This window comes from Trypanosoma conorhini (assembly GCF_003719485.1).
Source record: "Trypanosoma conorhini strain 025E chromosome Unknown Tco_14.4_contig_00293, whole genome shotgun sequence".
NCBI classification, from domain to species: domain Eukaryota; phylum Euglenozoa; class Kinetoplastea; order Trypanosomatida; family Trypanosomatidae; genus Trypanosoma; species Trypanosoma conorhini.
In genome coordinates this window covers 1-22,637 of record NW_021704382.1, presented here as the reverse complement: position 1 = coordinate 22,637, position 22,637 = coordinate 1, and the positions used below count along the sequence as shown (strand labels likewise).

Here is a 22,637-nt window from a genome sequence, read left to right as displayed (position 1 = left end):
CGTTGTCGTTCGTTCGTCGTCGTTCTTCGTTTTCGTTTTTTCTTTTTTTCTTTTTTTCTTTTTTTCCTTTGTTTGGTATGTTTGTGTGTGTCTCACTCTCTCTCTCTCTCTCTCTGTGCTCCGCTTTATCTCTGAGGTGCTGTGCCTCTGCCGTGAGGAACTTTGTGTGCTTTTTGTGACTGTCTGTGTCCATTTACTTCGCTTCCTGCTGCGGTGGCGGCCACCGTCGCCCTTTCGTCCCGCCTCCGTCGCTGCTCCGTTGGGCGGTTGTGTGGGGCACACAGCGAGAACAAGGGAAGGAAGGAAGCATGTCGTCCGTGAAGGCCCTAAACCCCTCCTTGCAGGCCCGCCGCGACCCGTACTACAAGCGCAACCACATGGGCCGCGTCACCTGCACCCTCTGCGACGTCTGCTGCACGGATGACAACAACTTCCTCAAGCACATCGCGGGGAAGACGCACTGCACGCAGCTGGAGCGCATGGAGCGCTACGCACGGCGCGAGGAGCGGCTGGCAGAGGAGGAGGAGCTCAGCAGGGAGGCGAGCCGCCGCGCGGAGCAGCAGAAGGCGACGCGTGAGCTGCTCCTTCAGCAGGACCCGCAGGGGGGCGCTCGCGGTGGGGCGCTCGCCACCGCCGCCTTTGCCCCCTTTGGCAGGCCGCAGTTTAATTACTGCACGGAAAATGATCCGGAGTTGTTTCAGACGAAGGTGTGGCTCGAGTTTTTCTTTCCCCAGGCGGCGGCGGGGGTTCGGCCGCTGCACCGTTGGCGCTCGGCGCGAGAGCAGGAGATGGAGCGGCCACCGGACGACAGTGTCGTGTACCTGCTCGTGGCGTGCGAGGGGTACGTGACGATTGCCGTCAAATTCCCGTCGAAGCTGCCACGCACCTCCGCCTCGGCGGCGGCGGCGGGCGCCGCGAAGACGATGGCTCCGCCCGGGGGCGACGCCGCGGTGCCCGCAAGCGATGAGGAGGAGGGCCGCTACCACTGCAGCTGGGATCCACTGAAGAAGGTGTACTCCCTCTTCTTCATTCTCGGCTGAGAAGACACGCACGGCGGGCGTGGGCCGGAAAGGATGCGCGGGAGGGTGTCGTTTCGCCTTCCCCAGACGCCACGCTTCTCAGCGGCGGCATTCAACCCCCGCCCGCCTCTCTGGACTGTTGCGGTTCCTTTTGTTCTGCTGCTGGTGTTGGGCGTGTGGGACTCTTTTTATGGAAGGCACGAAGAGGCTACTTCTCTCACTCCCTGCGTGTGTTTGTGGCATTATTCCCCTTTCCTTCTCTCTCTCTTTTTTTTTTCCGTCTTCCCTCTCCTTCTTCTTCCCCACCCCCCCGTTACGCAAGCGCGTGCAATACACTCGAACACGTGCCTCCCGGCGTCCTGCGGAGTCCCCCCGTGCATTTACGGCGGCGGCGGCGAGGGCGGGAGGGGGGAGTGCAGCGGAAGCCTGCGTGTGAGCGTTAGCGAGAGAGAGAGAGAGAGAGAGAGAGAGAGAGAGAGAGACAGAGAGCGGCTGAGTGAGTGAGTGAGCGGGGGAGCAAAGACAACAAAAAGGGGAGAGAAAGAGAGAGAAATAGGGAGGGGACGGGGGAGAGGGGCCCCTGCAGAGGCATAGACTGCACAGCAGACAGAGGTAGACAGAGAGAGAGAGCAAGAGAGAGAGAGAGGGACTGCGCGAACACGCGGAGGCGGCGGAGGGGCGAAGTGCAGCGCGGGAGATGACGTCGGCGGGGGAAGAAAACAGACATTCTCCACGCCGTCGTCGGCGCCGGTCGGCTTCTTTGACGCCCCAGACGCCTCCGCCCTGTCGGCCTCCGTCGCGGTAAGTGACACGGCGACGCTCAAGGCACGACTGACGGCGATTGTCAACGATGTGCAAGTTGCGAACCCAAAGGAGGTGCATAAGTCCCTCGTGGACCTCCGCGCGTTTCTGGACGCCGTGGCGGAGCAGAGCGGCACCCACGTCCAAAACATCTTCGGCCAACACGTGGTAAACAACATTCTCTTTGTGGTGCTGGACAGTGTGGTGAGGCCGGCGCTCACGCAGTACTGCGGCGCCGCAAGGAAGCGGCGGCCACTGACGATGCGCGCAGCCCCGCGCGGGGCCCACGCCGCGTCGCGAAGGCGACCGGAAACGCTCCCCTCCTCCTCGTCGCTTTTGCTCTCCGCCGCTTTGGTCGCGGAGGAGGAGTTGGATGCGTTTGGGAGCAACAAGGCGAAGAAGCTGCGCACGGAGGTGGTGCGGCCGTGGCGGGCCCTCATAGAAGCGCTGCACCACAGCCTGCCCTCCGCGCTGCTGCTGGGGCCGGCCACCGCGACACTCGGGGGCTCCTCCGCCGGCGGCGACGCCGAGGAGGCGTACGTGTCGGCGGCGGCGGCGGGAAACCGCGGGGGACACGGCGGCGGCGCAGAAGAGTCGTTCGCCGCGGCCAGCTCCGTTGCGGGGCCGTGGATGACGTCCACAACCGTCGCGAATCGAACTGGGACATCCACCGCAGCGGGTCCGCGTTCCACGCAGCAGCTCTGGGCGCGGGCGCCGAACCACACCGCGTTGCCGCTGCTCTGGAAGAACGCCGTGCCGCTCCTCTCGATTGTCCGGCACGCGTTGGAGGTGCTGCAGTCGGAGGTGTTGGTGGCCGTCTGCGGTCACGAGTACGCCCAGCTGCTGCTGCACCTTTTCCTCTTCCACGGCTACCTATCGAACCTGCAGCCGGCGGTGCTCATGGAACTCCTGCTGCGACTCCTGGAGCTGGTGGAGAGGACCGCCTACGAATCACACGGCACAGATGCCACCACCGCCGCGAGCAGCACAACATCCCCGTCGCTCGCTAGGGCGCTTCACGCGGAGGTGGGCAGCAGTAGCGGCAACAACAACAACAACGCGGCTCACGGAGCGGAGGCGGACGTGGCGGACGAGGTGCATCGTCCGCCGGTGGAGCAGGGCACGGCGTACGCGGCCCTGCTTGTCCAGCTCCTCCGCGCCCCGCAACTGCTGAGCGCCTTCACGCCGTGCGAGGATGAGGCGACGTTGTTGATGGCGGCATCCACGACAAACGCGGCGACGATTCTGTTCATGATGCAGCGCCTGGTGCGACTGACGACGCAGCGGCACCTGCGCCCGACGAGCGCGCTACGCCTTGAGACGCATCTGCTCGTGGCCGTGAACCTTTTGGTTTCCGTGACGCGGGACGACTACCCGCTGGCCTCCGCCACGCCGTTGGAGCTGGTGCGGCCGCTCTGCCACCTTTACTACGCCACAGCCCGCCGGGACGGCTGGCGCATGGAGGCGTTGACGCTCATGACCACACAAATGTGCGTCTGCTTCTCCGCCGTGCTCGGACAGAGCGTGCGGGCCGACATCGCACGCCACCGACCACGCGGGGAACGCCGCGCGCAGGATGCAGCAGCCGCGGCCAGCGACGCCGCTGGCGTCGGCGCGGGGGAAGCCTTGACACAGGCGGGCCACTCTGTGCAAGTCTCGCCGCGCTCTCTGACGCTGCTGCATGGAACCGTGCTGCCGTTCATGCTGCAACTCTTTACCGTCGTCCGCAGCGAGTTTAGTCACGTCTCCCGGCGTGAGCTGTTTCACTTTCCATGTCCGCCACTCTCCCCGCTCTTTGACTTTGGTGCCGTCGTGCTGTACCTCGCCTGCGCTACACATGATGCCTACACGGCCCTCCCGTCTTCCTCCTTGTCTGGTGTCACGCCACCTATTACTACTCTGGCGAAGACACCGACGATGACCGATGATGCCTCCCCGAAACATGGCGTTCAGCAGCAGCAGCAAGAGCAGAGGGGCGTTAAACGAGCACGTCAGGAGGAGGAGGAGGACGACGACGGCAGTGGGAGAGGAGGAGAAACTTCGAAATGGAAAACGCAGGCGACCCCGCTTTCACCGGGGGAGACGCTGCTGCAGCTGTTTCGCTCGCTCTTCTTCTTGGATAGCATGTGTGGTGAGGCACCGGCCCTGGCAGCGGTGACGCAGCCAGACGGCGACGACGTCGCTAATCCCGCGCAGGCAGGGGAGAGAGACACGGATTGTCTGCTGCGTGTGAGTGCCGCGGCGGGCGGATCACTCAGCGCCGCCGCCGTGCAGGACCTTGTCAAGGACGGCTCGCTTTTCATGCTGCACCTGCTTGCGCAGCCTGGAACGACGCTCGGGTGCAGTGAGCGGCAGTGTACGCTGCTGGTGGAACACGGTGTCCTTCCGCTCTTTCCCTACTACGGCGTGCGGCTGGAAACGCTACTGCTTGCGGTGCTGCTCGCCATCGCCCCGCGGGCGTCGTTCGCGTGTCAGCAGGAGGTGTTCCGCTGGCTTGTCCGTCGCTACATGCCGACGGTGGCCACCCAGCGCGACGATGAGAGCCAGCCGAAGGAGCAGGTGTACCGACTGCTCTCCGTGCTGCTGGGGCACGGGGTAGTGGGGCGGTGGCCGTTGCTGGTGCACGGCGACGAGCGCGCCAGGCTGCAGGCCGCGGCCCACTTCAGCGCCATCACCGCAAGGATTCGTGCCGTTTTGTGCGGCGCCGCAAAATCAGCGGCGACGGCAACAGCAACACCGTCCACCAACGCCCAGCAGGCGACGGCGGGTTTGCCACCTGCAATGATGACCTCTTTGATTGCCGCGGCGACGGCTGGGCATAGGGCCAAGACCGGCCTCTCCACGACGCTCTTCATGGCAATGCTGCAGTTTTTGTCCCTGTATCACCACTACGGCGCCGCCTCGCCCGAGATCGTGTCCGCCCAACGGACGGCGAAGAAGAAGCGTCTGCGTCACGGCGGTTCCACTGTCAAGCCCGCCACCACCGCCGTGTCGCAAGAACATTACACAATGGAGCTTCCCTCAACGGCAGTGCAACTTTCGACGGGCGTGGCGTTTATGATATCCGGCCTCTCGCATGCCGTTTGCTTCTTTCCGCACGACGAGGGCGTCGTGTGGTGTCATGACACCGACACTGCCCCCGCCGCTGAGGCGTGCGCCGTGGCCTTCCTGCAGGCCCTTCGCTGGGCGGAGGAGTATGTACTTGCCGCCTGCCTCACCGTGACCGAGAAGGAATTGGGGTGGCAGCACGCCCTGTCGCTGGGGGGCGCCGTGAGTGCGGTCGCCAAGGGCCCAGAGCCGCCTGGTGGGCATGGCGGTGGCAAGACTGCGGCTTCGGTGCAGCGCATGAAAAAACTTTTGGCGAGGTCCCGCCACTCCATGGATGCGGCGTTCATTGCCCCCGAAAAGCACGTGCCCGCCGCGGTATGTGAGGCAGCAGAGGGGCACTGGCTGCTGCTGCACGAGTTTCTTGCCTCCTCCACGGAGGATGTGCTGACGGGGACGGACGCGGTGCGCGCGGAATCCGGCGACGGTGGGGAAGCGGATGGGTCGGAGTTATTCTCGGGGCGACTGCGACGTGGCGACGTGCCTCTGGGCTTCGTGGAAGTGCTCGCGGGGGAGGTGGCGCGTGCCGTTGGGGAGCTGGCGGAGCGCGCCAAAATGGTTGGGGCCGCAGCCGTAGATCTCACCGGGACATCCGCGTTACAGCAGCAGACAACGCCACCACCACAACAGCAGCAGCAGCAGCAGCGTGAGGTGAACGAGGAGGTGGTGGCTGCGGCACATCGTACACTTTGCCTGCATGCTCTGCAGCTGATGCACTTGCTGCTGCGTCTCTTTCGGCTTGGCGTGTGGCAACTCCCACCGGGGCCGCGTTCAAGCCCAAGCGGCGGTGGCGACGGCCCCAATGGTGACGCGAACCGCAATGCTGCTAGTAACAATGATAATAATAGCAATCAAGGGAATGGAAAGGGCCCAAGTGAGGATGGGGAGGATGATCTCTGCATCTTGGCCGGCATACCGCATACGCAGTTGTTTGATCATCCCCTGTCTACGCTGCGTCGGCTGTCTCCGGAGGGGCAGTTGTACTACGCCGTGATGTGGATCTCCCGACACCTCGTCACCCGACTACTCCGCGGTTCTGTTGTGCGTGATCGTGTGCTCATGCGGGCGCAGCTGCTGCTTATCCATGATGTGGGCACGGTCCTGCTGTCGCAACCCTTTGCGCTGTGGGAGCCGAGGCAAGTGGTGCTGTCATTTATAGGCGTTGTCTGTCGTCGTGCGCTGGACGAGGGCGTCGTGAAGCTTGCGGCGTGGACACCGACAAATTTGACATCCGCAGACGCCGCGGCGGCCGTGCATGCGACGCTGCGCTTAAGCTGCAGTCTGCTCAGTGCCATTCTCAGTTGCGTGCGGCGCACGCGCGTGTTGGCGGCCTCGGCCGATCCACTTGTGAGCCCCGAGCGCGTCACCGCCGTTCTCGCGCGCCTTCTCGCGAAGGAAGGCCTCATCCCCGCTGCGGGCCGCACAGGCGGGGCAGGGATGCCCGCCACCCACGACGTGCTAAAGCTGAACCCGTTCCTTCCCTTCCCCCTCGCCGTCGTGGATGCCCTGCTGGGACTCTTGCAGGTGCTGCATGAGGCCTACAGCGACGCACAGGCGCGGCAGGTGGCACGTCAGCTGCTGGAGACGCTCTTTGCGCGCTACCGCTACGGTCTGGCGGAGAGCATTTTCGCGACCTTCAGCCACTACGCGCCGCTGCACCGCGCCGCTGCTTCTCCTCCCGCACTTGCGGAGGCGGACAACGGGGAAGAGGAGGACGACGAGGACGGCGACGACGACGGTGAAGAGTCGAGCCCAGTGCGTGCGCAGGCAGCTGGGTCTCGCAGGCGCGGAGGACGCGAGAACACGGAAGAGAGAGACGCCAGCGACGACGGGCTTCTTCGTGAAGAAGGGCGGCAGCTCGAGTCGTTTGTGGATCAATTGACGGATGCCTCACGGGGCGATATGCCGGTGTTGACGCCGCAGCTGCAGTGTGCGGTGCTGTCCAGCATTTACGGCGTCCTCTTCCGCTGCGATGCGGCGGTGGCGGAAAAGCTGGGAAAGTACCTCTTCTCGTTTCTTTCCATCAAGACGGCGTACGTCGTCCGAAGACACACGGCGTTGCACGTGCGGTGGTTGTTTACGCGCTTTACCCGCCGGACGTACGTTGTTCTGCAAGAGCTGCTGTACCGCGCGCGTGAGGGCATTGCGTCGATCAGCCCTATGCACGCCGCGACGAGTTTGCGCGCCCTCGGTGAGGCGGCCCACGCGGCGCCCATGCTGGAGGCAGACATCATCTGTACCCTGCTGGAGTGCTGGGCGACGCAAGGCTTTGCCCACAAGGGGCTGCTGTTGGAGTGTCTTGCGTTGATCGGGAACTACGCGGGGCCGACGGGAGGTGGGACCGGGATGAGCCCGCGACAGTTGTGCCACTACCACTCTGAGCGGCTCCTGTTTGACTGGCTCTGGCGCCTGGGCCACCCAATGGAGGCGTTCCCTGTCGCCTGCTTTGGCTACGCCGGGCTGCCGCAGATGTGGCGGGCGCTCATGCCGACGCTCTTTCCCTTGGCGCTGCTCTGCAGTGCACGACGCGGTGTGGCGGAGGAGGCCGATGCGTTTCTGCGCCCCAGCGACCTGCTCTGGCGCCTGGCCGCGTGCCACAGTCAGGCCGGGGTCGCCTCGTCGTCGTCGTCGTCGTCCAACGTCGCCGCCGCCACCGATCGGACGCGAGAGCTGCTGGTGGGCTGTCTGCGGGCGCACTTTCCGGACGTGATGGCGCGCCTGCTTGTCTTTGCGGCGCTGGCCGGGCGCCACGGGGGCGGCGCGGATCCGCGCGAGGTCGCCGCCGCTGCCCGCCTCGCGCTGGAGTGGACGCGGTCGACCTTCTCGACGGACTACGCGCCGCTCGTCTGCCGCCACGCGGACGCCGTCTTGTGTCGGTTCGTGGGCCTCGTGGGCACCATGACGCCGCTGGTGCGGGTGCGTCCCCTGCAGGAGGCGGTGGCGCTGCTCTGCGACACCATCGCCGCCGCGGGCAGCGTGGCGTCTGACGCCCATGAATGTGTGTCTCCCTGGGCCGCCAGGACGGCCGTCGATCGCTTCTTTGCTAGCGAGGGTGGAGACCACGCCTACGTGCTGCTGCAGCAGCTGTACGTTGGCCTCACGCACGAGGTCCACCGCGGGCGGCGACGGGCGATGCTTGCGCAGCTGCTGGAGGACATTGTGAGGCGGTGGTGGAGCCGTGAGCTCCTGCAACGCGTCCCACACATCCTCCACACGGTGCTGCGCCTCTGTGGAAATCTTCTCATGGCGTGTGCCGACGCCCGACCGCGTGCGTGTAATGTCCTGCTGTATGCCTGGACAACCGCGGTGGCGGCGGCGAGGGCCACAAATTCCGCGTGCTCGGCGCGGCGTGCGGCCGCAGATGAGGTGTTTATTTCAACCGTCATGCTAACCCTCGCGGAGGACTCGCGGGTTGTGGCCTCGACGTGGACCGCCATCTGTCGCGCAGACACCGCGCTGCAGCGGCAGGACTGGCAGCTGCAGCGCGCGAGGTACACCGCGGCGGGTGTTGCGCCGCGGGAGGAAGTGGAGACGCATGACGTGCGCCTCCTCACGCCGGGCGCCAATGCAGCGCAGGAAGCGGAGAAACGGGAGCAGCATAGGCATCGCAGTGCAACGGGCGGGGGCGACGCCGCACGTACAGGCGTCCAGCTGCCGGAGAACGAAGGCCCACCGCCCAGCCTAGCTGAGGCCATGCGGCGGGTGACCCGCGTGTTGCCGCTATTGAAGAGCACCGTGTTTCTTTCCGGTGCGCCAGCCTCGTCCTTCTACACGGATGCCGCGTCTGCCGTGGACCGCGCCCGTCCCGCCTTTGTATACCTCATCCGAGCCCATCTGTACGAGGAAGAAGGGGAGGAGGAGCAGCAGCAGCAGCGGGGGCCATTGCTGGACGCGCATTTTCCACGGCAAGCGGCACCGGACGCAGCGGCTGTGCAGGCAGTGTATGAGGCCTGCTGTCGGGCGGTGCAAATTCTGCTGACGCTGGTGTGCACCGACGACGCCTCCGAGGCGTCCGCGCAGGCGGTGATGGCTTTGCCCATGCTGGGCGCAACCGCTGCGACGACGGCTGCTACGACCGCGGCGGCGCGGCTGTCGCAGGCCGCAAATCGGGAACTGCAGACCAGCGCGTTTCGCCTGTTGCGTGCGCTGTGCTGGTGCTTTATTGAGGCCGGTGCCGAGGGCCACGTGGACGCCCTGTTGTACCCCATTGGCGCCATGCAGGCGATGCTGCAGGAGTGGCCGCTGGACGAGGTGCTGCATCACATGTATCGCCAACACGTGGAGCAGTTGTACCGGCTCGCCTTCGACGCCGACGCCGACGTTGCCCAGGTTGCCGCCACCACGCTTCGTGGCTGGCTGTGCGGCGCCACCGCTGACAACAACAACAACAACCACGACGACGGTGGTGCCGTCCTCGAGAGGGGAGGGCTGGGCGGCGGTTCGAGGGAGGCGGCCAACAGTACTCACCGCCGTGGCGCCGGCGATGACGGCCGTCTCATTAAACGTGCCCTGGAGCTCATGCGGCGTGACGCGGGGCAAACGGAGGAGGCGGGGCAGGAGATACCACGCGCAACGCTGGGAAGAACGGCAGCGGCTCTCAACGAAGGCGACGACGGCGACGATGGTGATGACGAAGGCGGTCATGCTTTGTCAAGTATTCACCTGGATGACATTCTCCCCTTTCAGCGGTGCCTGGTTGGTGTCCCAGCGTACAAGCATGCGATGCCTCCGGAGGAGACGGTGCTGGGCGTGGCCTCCTTGCTGGACGACGCGGTGTGGGACGCCCTGACCGTGCACGAGGATGAGTCACAGTTTCTGCGTTTCTTCCTTGTTGGCCTCATCCGGCAGTACAACCTGCACCACCGCTTCCCTACGGTCGCCACGGTGCTCCGCCACCTGCTGCTCCGCCCTGTCGCCGGCAGAAGTGGGAGTCTGATGCTGTTTATCGAGGGATTTCTGCCTATCCTGCTGCTGCACGCGATGCTGCTGCGGGAGGGCGAGGCGCAGCGGGCGCAGCGGGCCGCGTGGTCGCGGGCGCTCGAGACGCATCTCTTTCGCCGGGCGCACGGGTTTCGTCACGCGACCCGGCTTTTTCTACGCGCCCTCAACGTCTACCACTCGGTGCTGATGACGGTGGTGCGGAGCCACGGGGTGCGGGCGGAGGCGGCGGGGCCCCCCCCCTTTTCGCGGGCGTCGCCGTCGGAGTTGGAGGCCGTCGCGGCGGCGCTGACGTTCCCACTTTTCGTGCCCAGCGACTACGGCGAGCTTCCCGAGCTGGCGGACGTGCGGGAGTCGTACTGGCTCGCGGACCTCGACCCCCTTGCCCTGGCCGCCGCCGCGGTGGCCTGCCGCGAGCCGCACCTCGCCGTCCTCTTCACGGAGCTCAGCGGGGAGTCGCTGCTCGGGCGCCGCAAAGGCATCCCCTCCGCCGCGATGACGGCGGTTGGGCAGCCCAAGTGCTCCGTCTTGTTCCCCGCCAAGCAGCAGCCCTGCGCGCGCGAGGCGGTGGGGGCGACGGCGGCGGAGGGTCGGCGGCGGGGGCTGCGCGGGGAGGCGGCGGAGGCCGCCATGACGGAGCGACTCGCCGCGTACCGCGCGGCCGTCTACGCCGTGCTTGTCGACGTGGAGACCACGCTGCGTTTCCGCGGCGGGCACGACGATGCCGGGGTGGCCGCCACCGCCGCCGACGGCGACCTCAGCGGCAGCGGCGTGGGCGGAACGAGGGCAGCCACTTTCGCCGGGGCCACGGATGTGATGCGGGCGGCCTGCGACGGCGAGGCCGCGGATGCGTCCATGTCGCCCTGGGAGGAGGACTTCTTTCTGCAGCACCCGGCGCGACTCATGGAGCGCGAAAAGAGCCGCGGCAATTGGCACGCGGTGCTGCTCCTGCTCGATCGCATGGCGGTCGCAATGGCCTCGACGCACGCCTCTGCCCGAGTTCGTGGCGAATGCCGCGACGCCGGCCTTTCCGGCGCCCGTCTGCTGGTGGAGAAGGCGAATGCGCTGCTGCAGCTTGGGGCGGCCGATTCCGCGCTTCAGATGCTTGCCGCCGCGCTGCCGCGTCGCGGCCGCCACGCGGCCCACGAGGAGACGGAAGAAGAGGCGGCGGACGACTACGCCCTGCAGCTGCGCTCCGCCCTGGCGGCTACCCTCTGGCGTCTCGGGCGCTGGGATGCTGACTGCCTGGAGGAGGCGGCGGCGGCGGCGGACGAGGAAGGGCCGCGTCCGCGCCAGCACGGCCTGCTGCCGTCATCGTCCCTCACGTCGGTGGACGAGGGCATTTTTTTCGCCATGCGGGCGGTGCACCGCGGCGAGCACAACGTGCGACGGTGGACCACGCAGGCGCTGCGGCGACTGGTTTCTCAGTTCGACGCGACGAACTGGTTTCAGCTGATGCTGCAGGCAGAGGCGCTGCACAGCATTGAGGAGTGCGCTGGCCGCTTCTCGCGCCTGCACGCCTCCTCCGTCGCTGGCTCTGGGGACGCGGCGCAGCTGCGAAACCCGCCACAGCCACCGCCGCCGTGGGTGCATGCGTCGTTGGCCCGCGTACGTGCTGCGTACCGGGAGCTGGAGCTCCTGGACAGCGTGCACCATCGCCTCTGCGTGGTATACCGCCAGCCACAGTGGTGGCTCGCCCATCTGGAGAACAGCAGCGCGCGTGCGCTGCGCGGCGGCAGGCCCGTGCTGGTGCATCAATGGCTCTCTGCCTACGCTGAGTTTGGCGGGGCCGCCGACACACGAGGCGGCACAAGCCAGCAGCAGCACGCTTTGCCCCAAGCTGGGTCAGTGTTTGAAAACTTGACCACCTCTCAGGAGTTACCTGCCATGGCCTTTCTCGCGCTTGTGCAGGCGCGTGCGGAGTTTGTGGGTGGGCGACCGCATCGTGCGATTGCCATTCTTCAGAACACGGAGAGGACGCCGTTGGACGCCGCTGCGGTGGGGCGTGGGATGCTTTTCCCCATGCCGGCTAATGCGCCGCAGATGCCGGCGGTTGTGCATCAGCTTGTCGTGTGGGCCAGGGAGGCGCGGCTGGTGCCGCTGTCGCAGCTCGTGCGGGACCCCTTCCTGCTGTCATCCGTCAAGAATGACCGCAGCGGTGTGTGTTGCCTGCAGCTGGCCCGACTGTGCCACGCGCTGGTGCGCGACATCACGGGGCGCCTGCACAGCGAGGAGTACCGTAAGCTGCAGGAAAGCATTGAGGCCTCCCGCCGCATCCGCGCGGAGCTGGAGCAGCAGCAGAATACGTCCGACAGGCTTAGTGAGGCGGAGCAGAAGCTGCTGCAGCAGCGCATCCGCACCCTGGCGCTGGAGACGACGCGCGAGGAGGATGAGTGGCAGCGGGAGGTGGAGATGTACGCCTTGTACCGCCGCAGCGCCCTCAACGCCTACGCGCGCTTCCTGGAGCGCAGCGGGCCTACCGACGCGGACGGGCTGCTTGCCGTCTTTGCCTTCGTCTCGCTGTGGCTGCAGCAGGATGCGCGGCTCGAGGAGCAGCGGCAGAAGGGGGCGGCCCCGGCCGCCTGCGTGACCGCCGGCGTCATTAAGAAGGCGATTAAAAACATTCCCCACCACATGTTTCTCCCGCTCTTTTCGCAGCTCGTGGCGCAGCTCGGCACCTCGCAGGACGACGCCAACCTGGAGACTCTGGTGCTGCGCACCGCGCTGGAAAGCCCTCTGCACACCGTCTGGCCGCTGCTCGCCCTCGCCAACGGCGACAACTTCGGCCCCGCTGTGGCAGCCGCCGCGCACGGCGGCGGGCTGCACGTGGTGGATGCGAAGAAGGTGACCCTCGCGCGCCGCATTCTGCGCACGCTGCAAGCCGCCCCCGGCAGCCACGTGGACGGCGGCGCGGCGGACGCGAACGACGCCAACGCCGCGCGGTGCCGGTGGCGGCAGCAAGTTGTGCGGGAGGCGGAGCGACTTTCTGCGGCGTACATTCAACTGGCGTTCTACCGCGTGCACAACAAGACGCGCCCGGTGCACCGCATCCCGGCGGATTTCATGATCCTGGAGCAGGGTATGCAGGACCTGCGGATTCCGCCGCCCACGTTGACGCTGCCGCTGCCCGCCGTGGCCTCCCCGGGTGCGACGTCGGCGCCGCGGCTGCCACGGCGGGTCCCCAGCATTGCGCGGTACGAGGGCGCCTTCACAACCCCGGGCGGGATCAATCTCCCCAAGGCGCTCAGCTGCGTCTTGAGCGACGGTCGCGTGCTGCGCCAGCTGCTGAAGTCCGAGGATGACTTGCGGCAGGACAGCCTTATCGAGCAGGTGTTTGCGCTTTCAAACCAGCTTCTGGCAAAGGATCGCCGAACGTGTGGGTTGCATGTGTTTACCTACAACGTGGTTCCCCTCGCCCCCACGGTGGGCATCATTGAGTGGGTGGATGGCACCATTCCGCTTGGTCAGTACCTCAACGGTGACCCCAGAGCCAGCGGCGGCGGCGGCGGTGGTGGGGCGGAAACTCGGCTGCGATTTAGCACGGGGGCGCATGAGCGTTACTTCCCTGGTGAGCCAACGACGTTGGATTGCCGTGCGCGGCTGCAGGCGGCCAGCAAGGCACAGAAGCACAGTGTCCTGCTCGATCTCTACGCGGAGTTCAGCCCGGCCCTGCATTATTTCTTTCTTGAGCACTTCTTCACCCCGCAGGCGTGGCTAGAGCGGCGTGACGCCTACACGCGCAGTGTTGCGGCCTCCAGCATGGTTGGCTACATCGTCGGACTCGGGGATCGCCACGGCAACAACCTCCTCCTGCACACCCGGCGGGCGGAGCTTGTGCACATTGACCTTGGGTTTGCCTTTGACCAGGGAAAGCTGCTTCCTGTGCCGGAGCTTGTGCCATTTCGTCTTACCCGCAACGTGGTGGACGGCTTCGGCGTGCAGGGGACGGAGGGCCCGTTCCGCCGCCACTGCGAGGGGACACTGCGCGTCTTGCGCGGGCAGAAGGAGCTGCTGATGACGATCCTCGAGGCCTGCGCCCATGACCCGCTCGCGCGCTGGTCAGTGACGGTGGTGCCGCCGCAGCGCCAGCATGCGGGGCGCCCGGGCCAGCACTTGGATGGGCTGGCCGTCTCTCTGGACGACGAAGACGCGGAGGAGGAGGGGGGCGCGGCGACGCCGCGGCAGCGTGGCCTTGGCGTCAGCCGCGGGAAGCCAACCTACGCCGATGCGGAGCGAACGCTCTCCCACGTGGCCGAAAAGATTGCGGGGTACGAGGCAGGCGAGCTGCTCAGCGTCCCGACGCATGTGCACAAACTGCTGCAGACGGCCCAAAACACGGAGCTGCTCGCCCAAATGTTTGTGGGCTGGTCGCCATGGCTTTAGCGCCCTCCCCAACCCCCGCCGCCTCTTGCTTCGCGAAATGCACAACCCACTCACGCGCCTTCTAATACTTTTCAAACAGAACCCTTTTTTTTCTACACATACACGCAACGCTTCATATATACGTGCATCTAGGAATCCCGTGAACACGGCGACGGTGGCCGCACGTGTGCGTGTGTGTGTTTGAGTCTTTCTTTCTCTTTTTTTTCTTTTTTCCTTCTCGCTACGGAAAGGCAAGTGTGGGCGCTCATTTTTTTTCGTTTTTAATTCCTTTTTTGTTGTTGACATGTTTCGCTCTTGCGGAGTTTCTGCTGGTGCTGCCTTCGTGGCCGTGTCCCCTGCGACCCCGCCTGGGCCCGCGGGTTTCGTGGCGGGAATCCGACGGCGCCCGTCTGTCCGTGCGTCTGTGCGTGAGCGGCGGCGGCGTCGTTGGCTGCCGGTGCGCCTCTCCCTCTTGGGGCATCAACACCCGGCTCCCTCCTTTACTTCCCCTCTTTTTTTTTGTTCTTCTTCTTCTCTCTCTCTCTGTGTGTACTTCTCTGCCTCTCCGGCGCCAGAGCTGCCGCGGCGCGGGCGTTGCTTCCTCCTCGACTGCGGGCGGGGAGCGGAGACACACGGCCCCCCCCCCACCCCCACCGCCTCCTCGCCGTGCACACTTTTTTTTTTCGTTTTGTGTGCGGGCAGCGGAGCCGCGCGGGAAGGGGCGGGCGTGTGAGTTCCGTGACAAAAAAAAAAAAAAAGNGAGTTCGCCCCGCCAAAGCGGCGAGTGCGGGGGGCGACACTAAAAAAAAAAAAAGGAAAAAGAAGCAAAGAACGAGCGGAGGGAACACGTGCGAAGGCAGCGAAGGAAAGCGGGGGAGGCGGAAGAAGCGGCGGCGGCGGGACCGGGGGGTGGAGGGCGGGGGAGCGTCGCCGGCGGGGATGGCGTTGCCGACGTCGACGAACCACTTCACGCGGGCGATGGAGCTGACGCACACGTACGCCCCCAACGTGACGCAGCAGGAGCGGCTGGAGGCGGAGCAGTACCTCATGGCCCTGCGCGCCACCGCGGACGGCCTGAATTTGTCTTTTCACATCATCAGCAACGAGCCGGTGCACGACCTCCGCTGCTTTTGGGCCTTCAACACCATCATGCACCACCTGCCGCGCCTCGCCTGCACCATCGACGACGCCCAGGCGGAGGAGCTCTACCGCACCCTCTTCTCCTTCATCTACCGCTACCTGTTTTCCTCCTCCGCCGCGCAGCGGCCGCCGATGGACTTCCTCGCCAACAAGCACGCACAGATGATGGTGGTGGGGCTGCAGGAATTTTTTCCATCTCGCTGGACCTCGTTCTTCGACGACGCCTTGGAGCTCCTCGCTCGCCGTGGCACCCTGCCGCACGCGAGCGACGCGGTGACGGTGTACGTGCTGCGGCTATTTGAGTACATCGACGAGCGCGTCGTGTCGGTGCGGGCGCAGGCGGACCGGTGCCGCGAGCTGCGGGCGCGGGATATGGAGCTGAAGGACGCGATGCGTGAGCACGTCATGCCGCGCGTGGTTGCGACGTGGTACGCCATTCTGTGCGACTGCCGCATTCGGGCCCCGGAGATCGCCAATGTTTGCTTGACGGTTGCGCAGACGTACATTGAGTGGGTGGACTTCTCCCTCTTCCTCACCGCCGAGTGGATCAACCTGCTGTACTTCCTCGTCACGGCCCCCGCCGTGCGGGGCGCCGCCTGCGAGTGCCTCTTTAGCCTCGTGGAGAAGAAGCAACTGCCGGTGGTCAAGCTGAGCTCGCTGTGCACGCTCAACATCGTTGACGCCCTGCCGCGCATCATTAGCCTGCTGCAGGTGCCCCCAGAGACGGAGGAGGATGTGAGTTTTCTCGAGGTCGTCTCACGGCTGACGCGGGCGGTCGCGGAGCAGTTTTTGGGCCTCTTTGAACACGTCTCCGCCGTCGCTGCTGCTGCTGCAGAGAAGGGGGGTGGCGGCATCAACGGCGGCAAGGACGAGACGCCGCCGCCGCCGACCTCCGATGGGGCGCTGTCAAGGGACTGCCTCGACAGCGTACGTGTGGCACTGGACACAATTCTGACGCAGCTGCTGCGCTTGCTGAGCATCAACCACACTGACGTCAGCAGCGTCCTCTTGCCGTTTGTGCAGAGCTACATCAAGTCCCCTGCGCTGCGGGAGGCGCAGGCGGCGGAGATCCTGCTCAGGCTGTACGACCACAGCCTCATCCAAGGGCTGGCGGAGGAGGAGGAGCAAATGTGGCAGGACGACGTTATCGACCAACGCAAGCAGATACATAACCTCATCCGTCTCCTCTTCCGGCGCCACCCAGACACCGTACTGCAGCATTTGCAGGCGTGTATTGGGCAGGCCGCGGCGGCGGCGGCGACGACGACGACGACGACTGCCCCAGGCGGGGAGCAGGGTTTTGGCGGCACACAAAACGGCCGTGGCGCTGACGACTACCGGGGCAACTCTCAGCGCGGCGAGCACGACTCCTGCGGGGGCGAGTGTGCGGCGAGCAGCTCAAGTACCGAGGGGATTGAAGCCGCACTGCGCTACTTGTATGAACTTGGGGAGTCGGTGCGCATGGAAAAGCTGCGAGACGCTGACAACGAGTTTTCCCAGCTCGTTTGCGTCGTCTTGGCCTCTGAAAGCATTGCCCATTGCCCGTGCGCCGTGGTCCACCTCAGCTACTTTGAGGTGCTGGACCGCTACTACGCCTTCTTCATCTACCACAAGGAATGGATTCCGCTGCTGCTCCAGCGCCTTCTGCTGCTGCCGCACGGCGTCACCAATCGCCACCCCCGCGTCCGCGCCCGGGTCTGCTACCTCTTTGGGCATCTTGTGCAGCTTCTGAAGACCAACCTGCTGCCACACAAGGAGGCCATCGTCAACGCCATGCAGAATATATTTTCCTCCACTGTGCTACAGCCGAACGACCGCCGCGAGTTGTACGAGGCCACTGGAAACGTGTTGAGCATCCGCCCGCCCACATTGGCGGGGACCGTGGATGAGGATGCGATGCTTGTGCGCCTCATAGAAATGATGCTGCAAAGTTTGCGTGATGCGGCGTCCCCTGCCTCCTCCCGTCACGTGGGACTCGGGGAGGCCGCATGCTCCGAGGCGGTGGCCGACAGCATTTCCTTTTTAACCGCGTTGGCCAAAGGTCTCCGGACCAGCAGTGGTAGCAGCAGCAGCAGCAGCAGCGGCGGCGGCGGCGGCAGTGGTGGTGGTGGTGGTGGAGTTGGCGGGGATACGGCGGGCCAGAACGGGGACAGCAGCGTGGCGGCCGTGGATGCGGGGATGGTAAAGATATTTCATAACACGACACACGAGGTGATGAACGCGCTGAGTGCGTGGCACGCATCCGCGGCAGTTCGGGACCGGGCGGCGCAGTACTTCACCCAAATGGTACACATACTACCGTTTGAGCTCATGGAGGCCTACTTCACGGTGTACGCGACGAACTGGCTGACGTGGATGGAGGCCGTGCCAGAGCTGACGAAGCTGCTGCGGTTGCTCTTTCAGTTTGTCCACCGCAGCGGCGTCCACGCCAAGGCTCTGCTCGCCCGCACTCTGCCACTCGTGCTTAACAAGGCGGCGGTGGTGGGGGGGCTGACGATGTCGCCCGCGGAGATGGGGGTTGTGTCGGAGAGCACCCGGGAGAAGCGTGAGGTGTACCGGCAGCTGTTTGCCCTCGTCCAGGGGGCGGCGCAGGCGGGCTGCGTCTCCGTCGTCGCATCGCTCCCGCCTGCGGACCTCGTCCCGCTGCTCGCACAGCTGCTGGCGGCGATGCAGCTCCCCGGTGAGACGGAGCTGCCGAAGCTGGCGCTGCAGCTCACGACAGCCATCACCGCCGCGGGGTGGAAGTCGGCGGCGGACGCGAGCCACGCGGGCAAAGACGCCCCCAATAACCACAACCGTAATAGCAGTAATAACACTAATAACTCCGCCGCCCAGACCGACGCAGACGCGTACGACGGCGGCGGCGGCGGGGCCTGGATCTCTTTCGTGTTGGGCGATGTTGTGCCGGCGCTCCTGCAGCGCTTTCTGCTGCCCGGCTTTGACGTGAGGGACGCGAAGAACTTTCTGCTGATTGGCGAGGCCGGGCTTCTGCTGAAGGCGCTGATGAACCGCCTAGGACCGGGCGACCCCTCTCTCTGCGTACTTCTCTACAATGTGCTACAGCCGTTGGTGGGGGAGGAGGAGGTTGCCGGGCTTGTCACGGCGCTCCAGAAGGAACCACGCTTCTCGACCGAGATGAAGATGCGTCTTCGCAACTTGTTGCAGGCGGCGCAGGAGCGTCAGGCAGCAGGAAGTGTCTTGACATAATTTGAAACGCATGGAACTTTTCTTTTGTGCGTTGGCGGCCTTCCGAGGGCTGCTGGGGGTTTATGTGTGTCGTGCTCGACGTCACACAACCCGTTTGCTTCGCTGCTTCTTGCCGTAAAAAAAAAATGCCTTGCTTTTCTTACTTTGCGTGCAGGTTTTGCTGTAGGCATTTTGGAGGATTGTGCTTCACTGCCCCCCCCCCCCCCCCGCCCTCCCCCTCCGTCGCCTCCTCTGTTCCGTGCGTCTCCGCGTGTATGAGCGGAGGGGCGCGCGACGCGGTGGCAAATGTGTGCGTGCGTGTCTGCACCCTCGCCGCCGCGGCGTCCGTTCACTCCTTTTTGTGTGTGTGTGTGTGTGTGTGTGTTTGTTTGTTTGTTTGTTCTCTCCTGCCTTCCCTTCCACGCCCCTGACACGCGCCCGCAGGAAAGAGCCGCGCAGGTAGACATCCGGTGTTTTTTCCTTTTCTCCCTCCTCCTCCTCTACTCTTTGGATAAATGGGCGCCTCGCTCTGAATAGTGCTAATAACTTGTTTACTTGTCTCCGGGCTTCTTCCTTCCTTCTTTCCTTCCTTGTTTGCTTGTTTGTTTCTTCTCTTGTCTTGTTTCGCCCCCGGCAAGCTATCACCGCCCACGGGCAAGAAGGGGAGGGGGGAGGGAAGAAGAAGAAGAAAGCCCCCACTGACGCTTCGTTGCCACCAACGCACAGGTGCAGGCCACACACACACATACGCGCGCGCGCGGAAGCGGCAGGCATCAAAGGCGGGGTGGTGGCAACAGCGGCCACTTGGGGGGAGGAGGAGGAGGACAAAAGACGAATAAATTCGTAGCGGGAGACAAAACAACAACAACAACAACAACAACAAAAATACGAAAACGATAGGCGTACAATTTGGCCCATTTGCATTATTCTGTGGCACCGCTCCGCACCTCACGCGCCTACACATCGCACGTCACCTTGCGTCCCTCTCTACGTGTGTGGGCGGGCGTCTTGCGTGGGCCGTGTTGAGAGTAGCCCGAGGCGAGGGTGGAAGGAAGGAAGGAGGGAGCGAGGGCGTGCCCGCGGCTGATAGTTGACGCCTGAGGGCGGATTCTTTCACTCGCGGGGCGTCACTCGCATCTGCTGCGTGCCGCCGCAACGACCCGTGAGGGCCACAGGCTGGCGATGTCGTCCGGCGCCGTGGTGGAGGCGGCCGCGGCGGTGGCGCAGACGACGTGGATGCCTGTGCGAAGGGCAGAGCCGGCAGGCGCGTGGAGCGACAGTGCGCCGCCACCAAACGGCCCTTTAGCCGCCCACCACGCCACCTTGGCGGAGCGTGGGGAGTTGGCCGGCGCACGGACGCCGGGAAACGGTGCGAGGCCCTTGAGGAGGAGCGCCAGCGCCGGCAGCGACAACTGCGACCCCGGCAGGCCCGCGGCTGCGGCTGCGGCGGGGGCGCACCGGGCGCCGAACCGCGCCGCCACCCCGCGGGAGTGCACTATGTCGCCCGTGTCGTGGCGCCACAACCCCTACGGCGTCTCCCCACGCTCCCCCGTCACCCTGTCGGCCAGCACCACCCAGCGCCAGAGTCCGTGGCGGAGCACGCACTCCAGGACGGGCAGCACGGTCGTGAACGACGCCGTCGATTGCCCTGCCGGCAACGAGGACGTCACAGATGCGCCCTCCATAAGGGTTTGCACGCGTAGCGGCAGAAATGGACGCCGGAGGAGTGGCTGCATGGCCACCCCGGAGGGCTCTGCCCCCCACTTTTCACTCTGCGATGGCGAGGGACGCTTCGACGAGGAGCTGGCCACGTGCATATCGCGCTCCTCCGCTCCCTCCGGCGGGGAAGACCAATTGCTAGAGCTTCAGCCCCAGCAGCAGTGCCCGCAAAACCAACATTGGCTAAAGTGTAGCCGTAGTCATCCGCACAACGTCTATCCCGGGCAGAGGAACAGTCGTGCGAACAGCGTACAAAGCGCCGGAAGGATTTCCGTGCTACGGTGCACGCCGGACACCCACGCGGTGCCCAGTTTGTCCAGGTCTCTGACAAGTGCCCAGACAAACTACCGCTACCCTGACCAGTACCCGCCGTCGCACCCGTCCGAGCTGCACCTTCGCACCTTCTCGCACCAGTCGGCTATGTCCTCCACGGTGAGCGGGAGCTTCGCCGGGGCGCAGGAGCTGATGGGAGTCTCCCGCTCACTGATTGGCCACAACGCCATGCTGCCGGAGGAAGCCGCCGCGTACCGACCCTTCTGCAGTCCTGAGGCCGAGCCGGATCTTGGCATTTCGCAGCGCTCGATGATGGACCACTTCCCCGCGCACATGCCGCTTCCGGACGAGTTCTGCACTCACCGCTCTAGCTCGCCCCAGCATAGCTTGGGTGGCACGAATGTCGCCGCTTTTACCCTTTGGAGCCTGGGGCAGACGCGCTCTGCCACCCCGCAGGAGAAGGAGGAGCTCGACGGCTACGGCAGCAACGAAGACTCTAGAATGATTCACCTCGAGGACGACGATGAAATCGAGGCGTACAACACCACGCTGCGCCCGAATGAGGTGAACGCGCCGATTAACCTGGCCGTGTTCGACGACGTGCAGGCGGAATCACCGAGTGGGGGGCGGCATCCCATGCCCAAGCCCACCGCAACGGAGTCGCCCACGTCCACAAGTGCGAGCCTGGCTGCTACGGAAGGGGCCTACGATAACCCCAACCTGCAGGCCACCACGGCGACGGCGCAGGGCATCACGATCGACCAGCAACAGCAGCAAGAATTCCAGCAGACAAACGCGCCGCAGACGATTGACTGGAACGCACTGGAGCAACTGATGCTGGTAGACCCAAGCAAGGAGGTGATGTGCTTCCCTGGCTGCACCTTCTCTGTCTACGACTCCGCCATTCATAGCCACTACCTCATTGATAGCACAGACATTGTGGCGACGCATGGGTCGGTGGAGTACCTAAAAATGAATGAGTCCCGTGGGTCACAGTCGCGGTTTCGGTTTCAGTTGTGCAAGCGCTACCTGAACCGCCGCTGCACCCGGGGGGCGAATTGCCCGTACATCCACACCCACGCGGTGCCAGCCCCCAACTTTGTTCACATCAACGAAAACGCCATCAGTGCCGCCGTGGTGGAGGGGCTCGAGACGCCGCCTGAGGAGCTGCGCGGGGGGAAGAACAGCAACCGCTACCCAACGATGCCATCTGGCGCCATTTTTCGTGTCTTTCCGCCAAATCAAGGGAAAAGTGTGCCGCAGCTCATACCGTCCGAGATGATTCTTCGCACCGTGGGCGCGTCGAACGTCTACAGCGTGTTGGAGCACTCTGGGGGCGGCAAGGCGAGGGACGCGGGCGCCGCCGAGGCCGCTGACGCCGCCGGCTATGAGAATGGAAAACTCAATAACGTCAAGGCACGTCACTGTGCTCATTTTCAGTTTAACAAAATGTGCAATCTGGGGGAGGCTTGCAACTTTATTCATTCCCTGGTGCCCTACTTGCAGCGGCTTTCCGTGGCACCGCAGAACCAGTCCTACGCCCCGATGATGCCGTCATCGCAGCCTTTTGTGATGCCCTCCGCTCCCATGGCGCCCTTTACTTCCTTTCCCAATGGAGCAAACCACGGAGGGCTCACGCCGCCGTACCCAATGGAGTTTATGCGGCACCCACTGCTGCAGGTACCGCAGATGGCGCCGCAGCAGCCACGGCAACCGCAGCAGCACGTGCTGCCCCCAGCGCCCGTCCCGCAGCTTCTGCAGCCGCCACATGCGGCGGCGGCGGACCACGTCATGTACCAACGCGGCATTTCCATGGTGCCGTTGCCGATGTACGTCCCTTCGCCGCTGCCGCCCGCGTGGAATGGGGTTCGGTACGCCGCAAACTACCCCTGATGCACGACGACGACGACGGCAAGAGCAACAACAGTCACAACACGAAGAAAAAAAAAAAAAGGGAGGGAGGGGGGAAAAAGAAAAAAAGAAAAAAAACTAAATTTGCGAGGCGGTCAATCGGATTGGCGCGGCCCAAAAGCATAACCACCCGGACCCTCGCCTCCTCTCCGCACACACACACACACACAAACCTGCACCGAC

The 22,637-nt window shown here is 64.8% G+C and overlaps 4 protein-coding genes across 4 annotated transcripts, besides 14 other annotated features; all 4 read left to right on the top strand.

Annotated features, from left to right (window-relative positions):
• Positions 1 to 19: 19 nt before the first annotated feature.
• Positions 20 to 74: a sequence feature (A-rich).
• Positions 75 to 90: 16 nt separating this feature from the next.
• Positions 91 to 133: a sequence feature (GA-rich).
• A 175-nt stretch (positions 134 to 308) lies between these two features.
• Positions 309 to 1,040, top strand: Tco025E_05198 (uncharacterized protein; the record flags this gene model as incomplete). Its single annotated transcript, XM_029372099.1, has 1 exon — positions 309 to 1,040. The coding sequence occupies one exon, from the start codon at positions 309 to 311 to the stop codon at positions 1,038 to 1,040; it is 732 nt and encodes a 243-aa protein (XP_029227778.1).
• Positions 1,041 to 1,261: 221 nt separating this feature from the next.
• Positions 1,262 to 1,320: a sequence feature (GA-rich).
• A 143-nt stretch (positions 1,321 to 1,463) lies between these two features.
• Positions 1,464 to 1,508: a microsatellite.
• Positions 1,509 to 1,513: 5 nt separating this feature from the next.
• Positions 1,514 to 1,668: a microsatellite.
• Positions 1,669 to 2,081: 413 nt separating this feature from the next.
• On the top strand, positions 2,082 to 14,246 carry Tco025E_05197 (phosphatidylinositol kinase related protein; the record flags this gene model as incomplete). The annotated part of the gene is made up of 1 exon (XM_029372098.1): positions 2,082 to 14,246. The coding sequence occupies one exon, from the start codon at positions 2,082 to 2,084 to the stop codon at positions 14,244 to 14,246; it is 12,165 nt and encodes a 4,054-aa protein (XP_029227777.1).
• A 185-nt stretch (positions 14,247 to 14,431) lies between these two features.
• Positions 14,432 to 14,465: a sequence feature (GA-rich).
• A 283-nt stretch (positions 14,466 to 14,748) lies between these two features.
• Positions 14,749 to 14,791: a sequence feature (GA-rich).
• Positions 14,792 to 15,164: 373 nt separating this feature from the next.
• Positions 15,165 to 18,572, top strand: Tco025E_05196 (exportin T (tRNA exportin)-like protein; the record flags this gene model as incomplete). The annotated part of the gene is made up of 1 exon (XM_029372097.1): positions 15,165 to 18,572. One exon carries the CDS (start codon positions 15,165 to 15,167, stop codon positions 18,570 to 18,572), a length of 3,408 nt encoding a protein of 1,135 aa, XP_029227776.1.
• A 192-nt stretch (positions 18,573 to 18,764) lies between these two features.
• Positions 18,765 to 18,793: a microsatellite.
• A 118-nt stretch (positions 18,794 to 18,911) lies between these two features.
• Positions 18,912 to 18,936: a microsatellite.
• Positions 18,937 to 19,097: 161 nt separating this feature from the next.
• Positions 19,098 to 19,176: a microsatellite.
• Positions 19,177 to 19,404: 228 nt separating this feature from the next.
• Positions 19,405 to 19,434: a microsatellite.
• A 152-nt stretch (positions 19,435 to 19,586) lies between these two features.
• Positions 19,587 to 19,623: a microsatellite.
• A 110-nt stretch (positions 19,624 to 19,733) lies between these two features.
• On the top strand, positions 19,734 to 22,436 carry Tco025E_05195 (uncharacterized protein; the record flags this gene model as incomplete). Its single annotated transcript, XM_029372096.1, has 1 exon — positions 19,734 to 22,436. The coding sequence occupies one exon, from the start codon at positions 19,734 to 19,736 to the stop codon at positions 22,434 to 22,436; it is 2,703 nt and encodes a 900-aa protein (XP_029227775.1).
• Positions 22,437 to 22,510: 74 nt separating this feature from the next.
• Positions 22,511 to 22,532: a microsatellite.
• A 74-nt stretch (positions 22,533 to 22,606) lies between these two features.
• Positions 22,607 to 22,627: a microsatellite.
• Between the last annotated feature and the right edge of the window lie 10 nt (positions 22,628 to 22,637).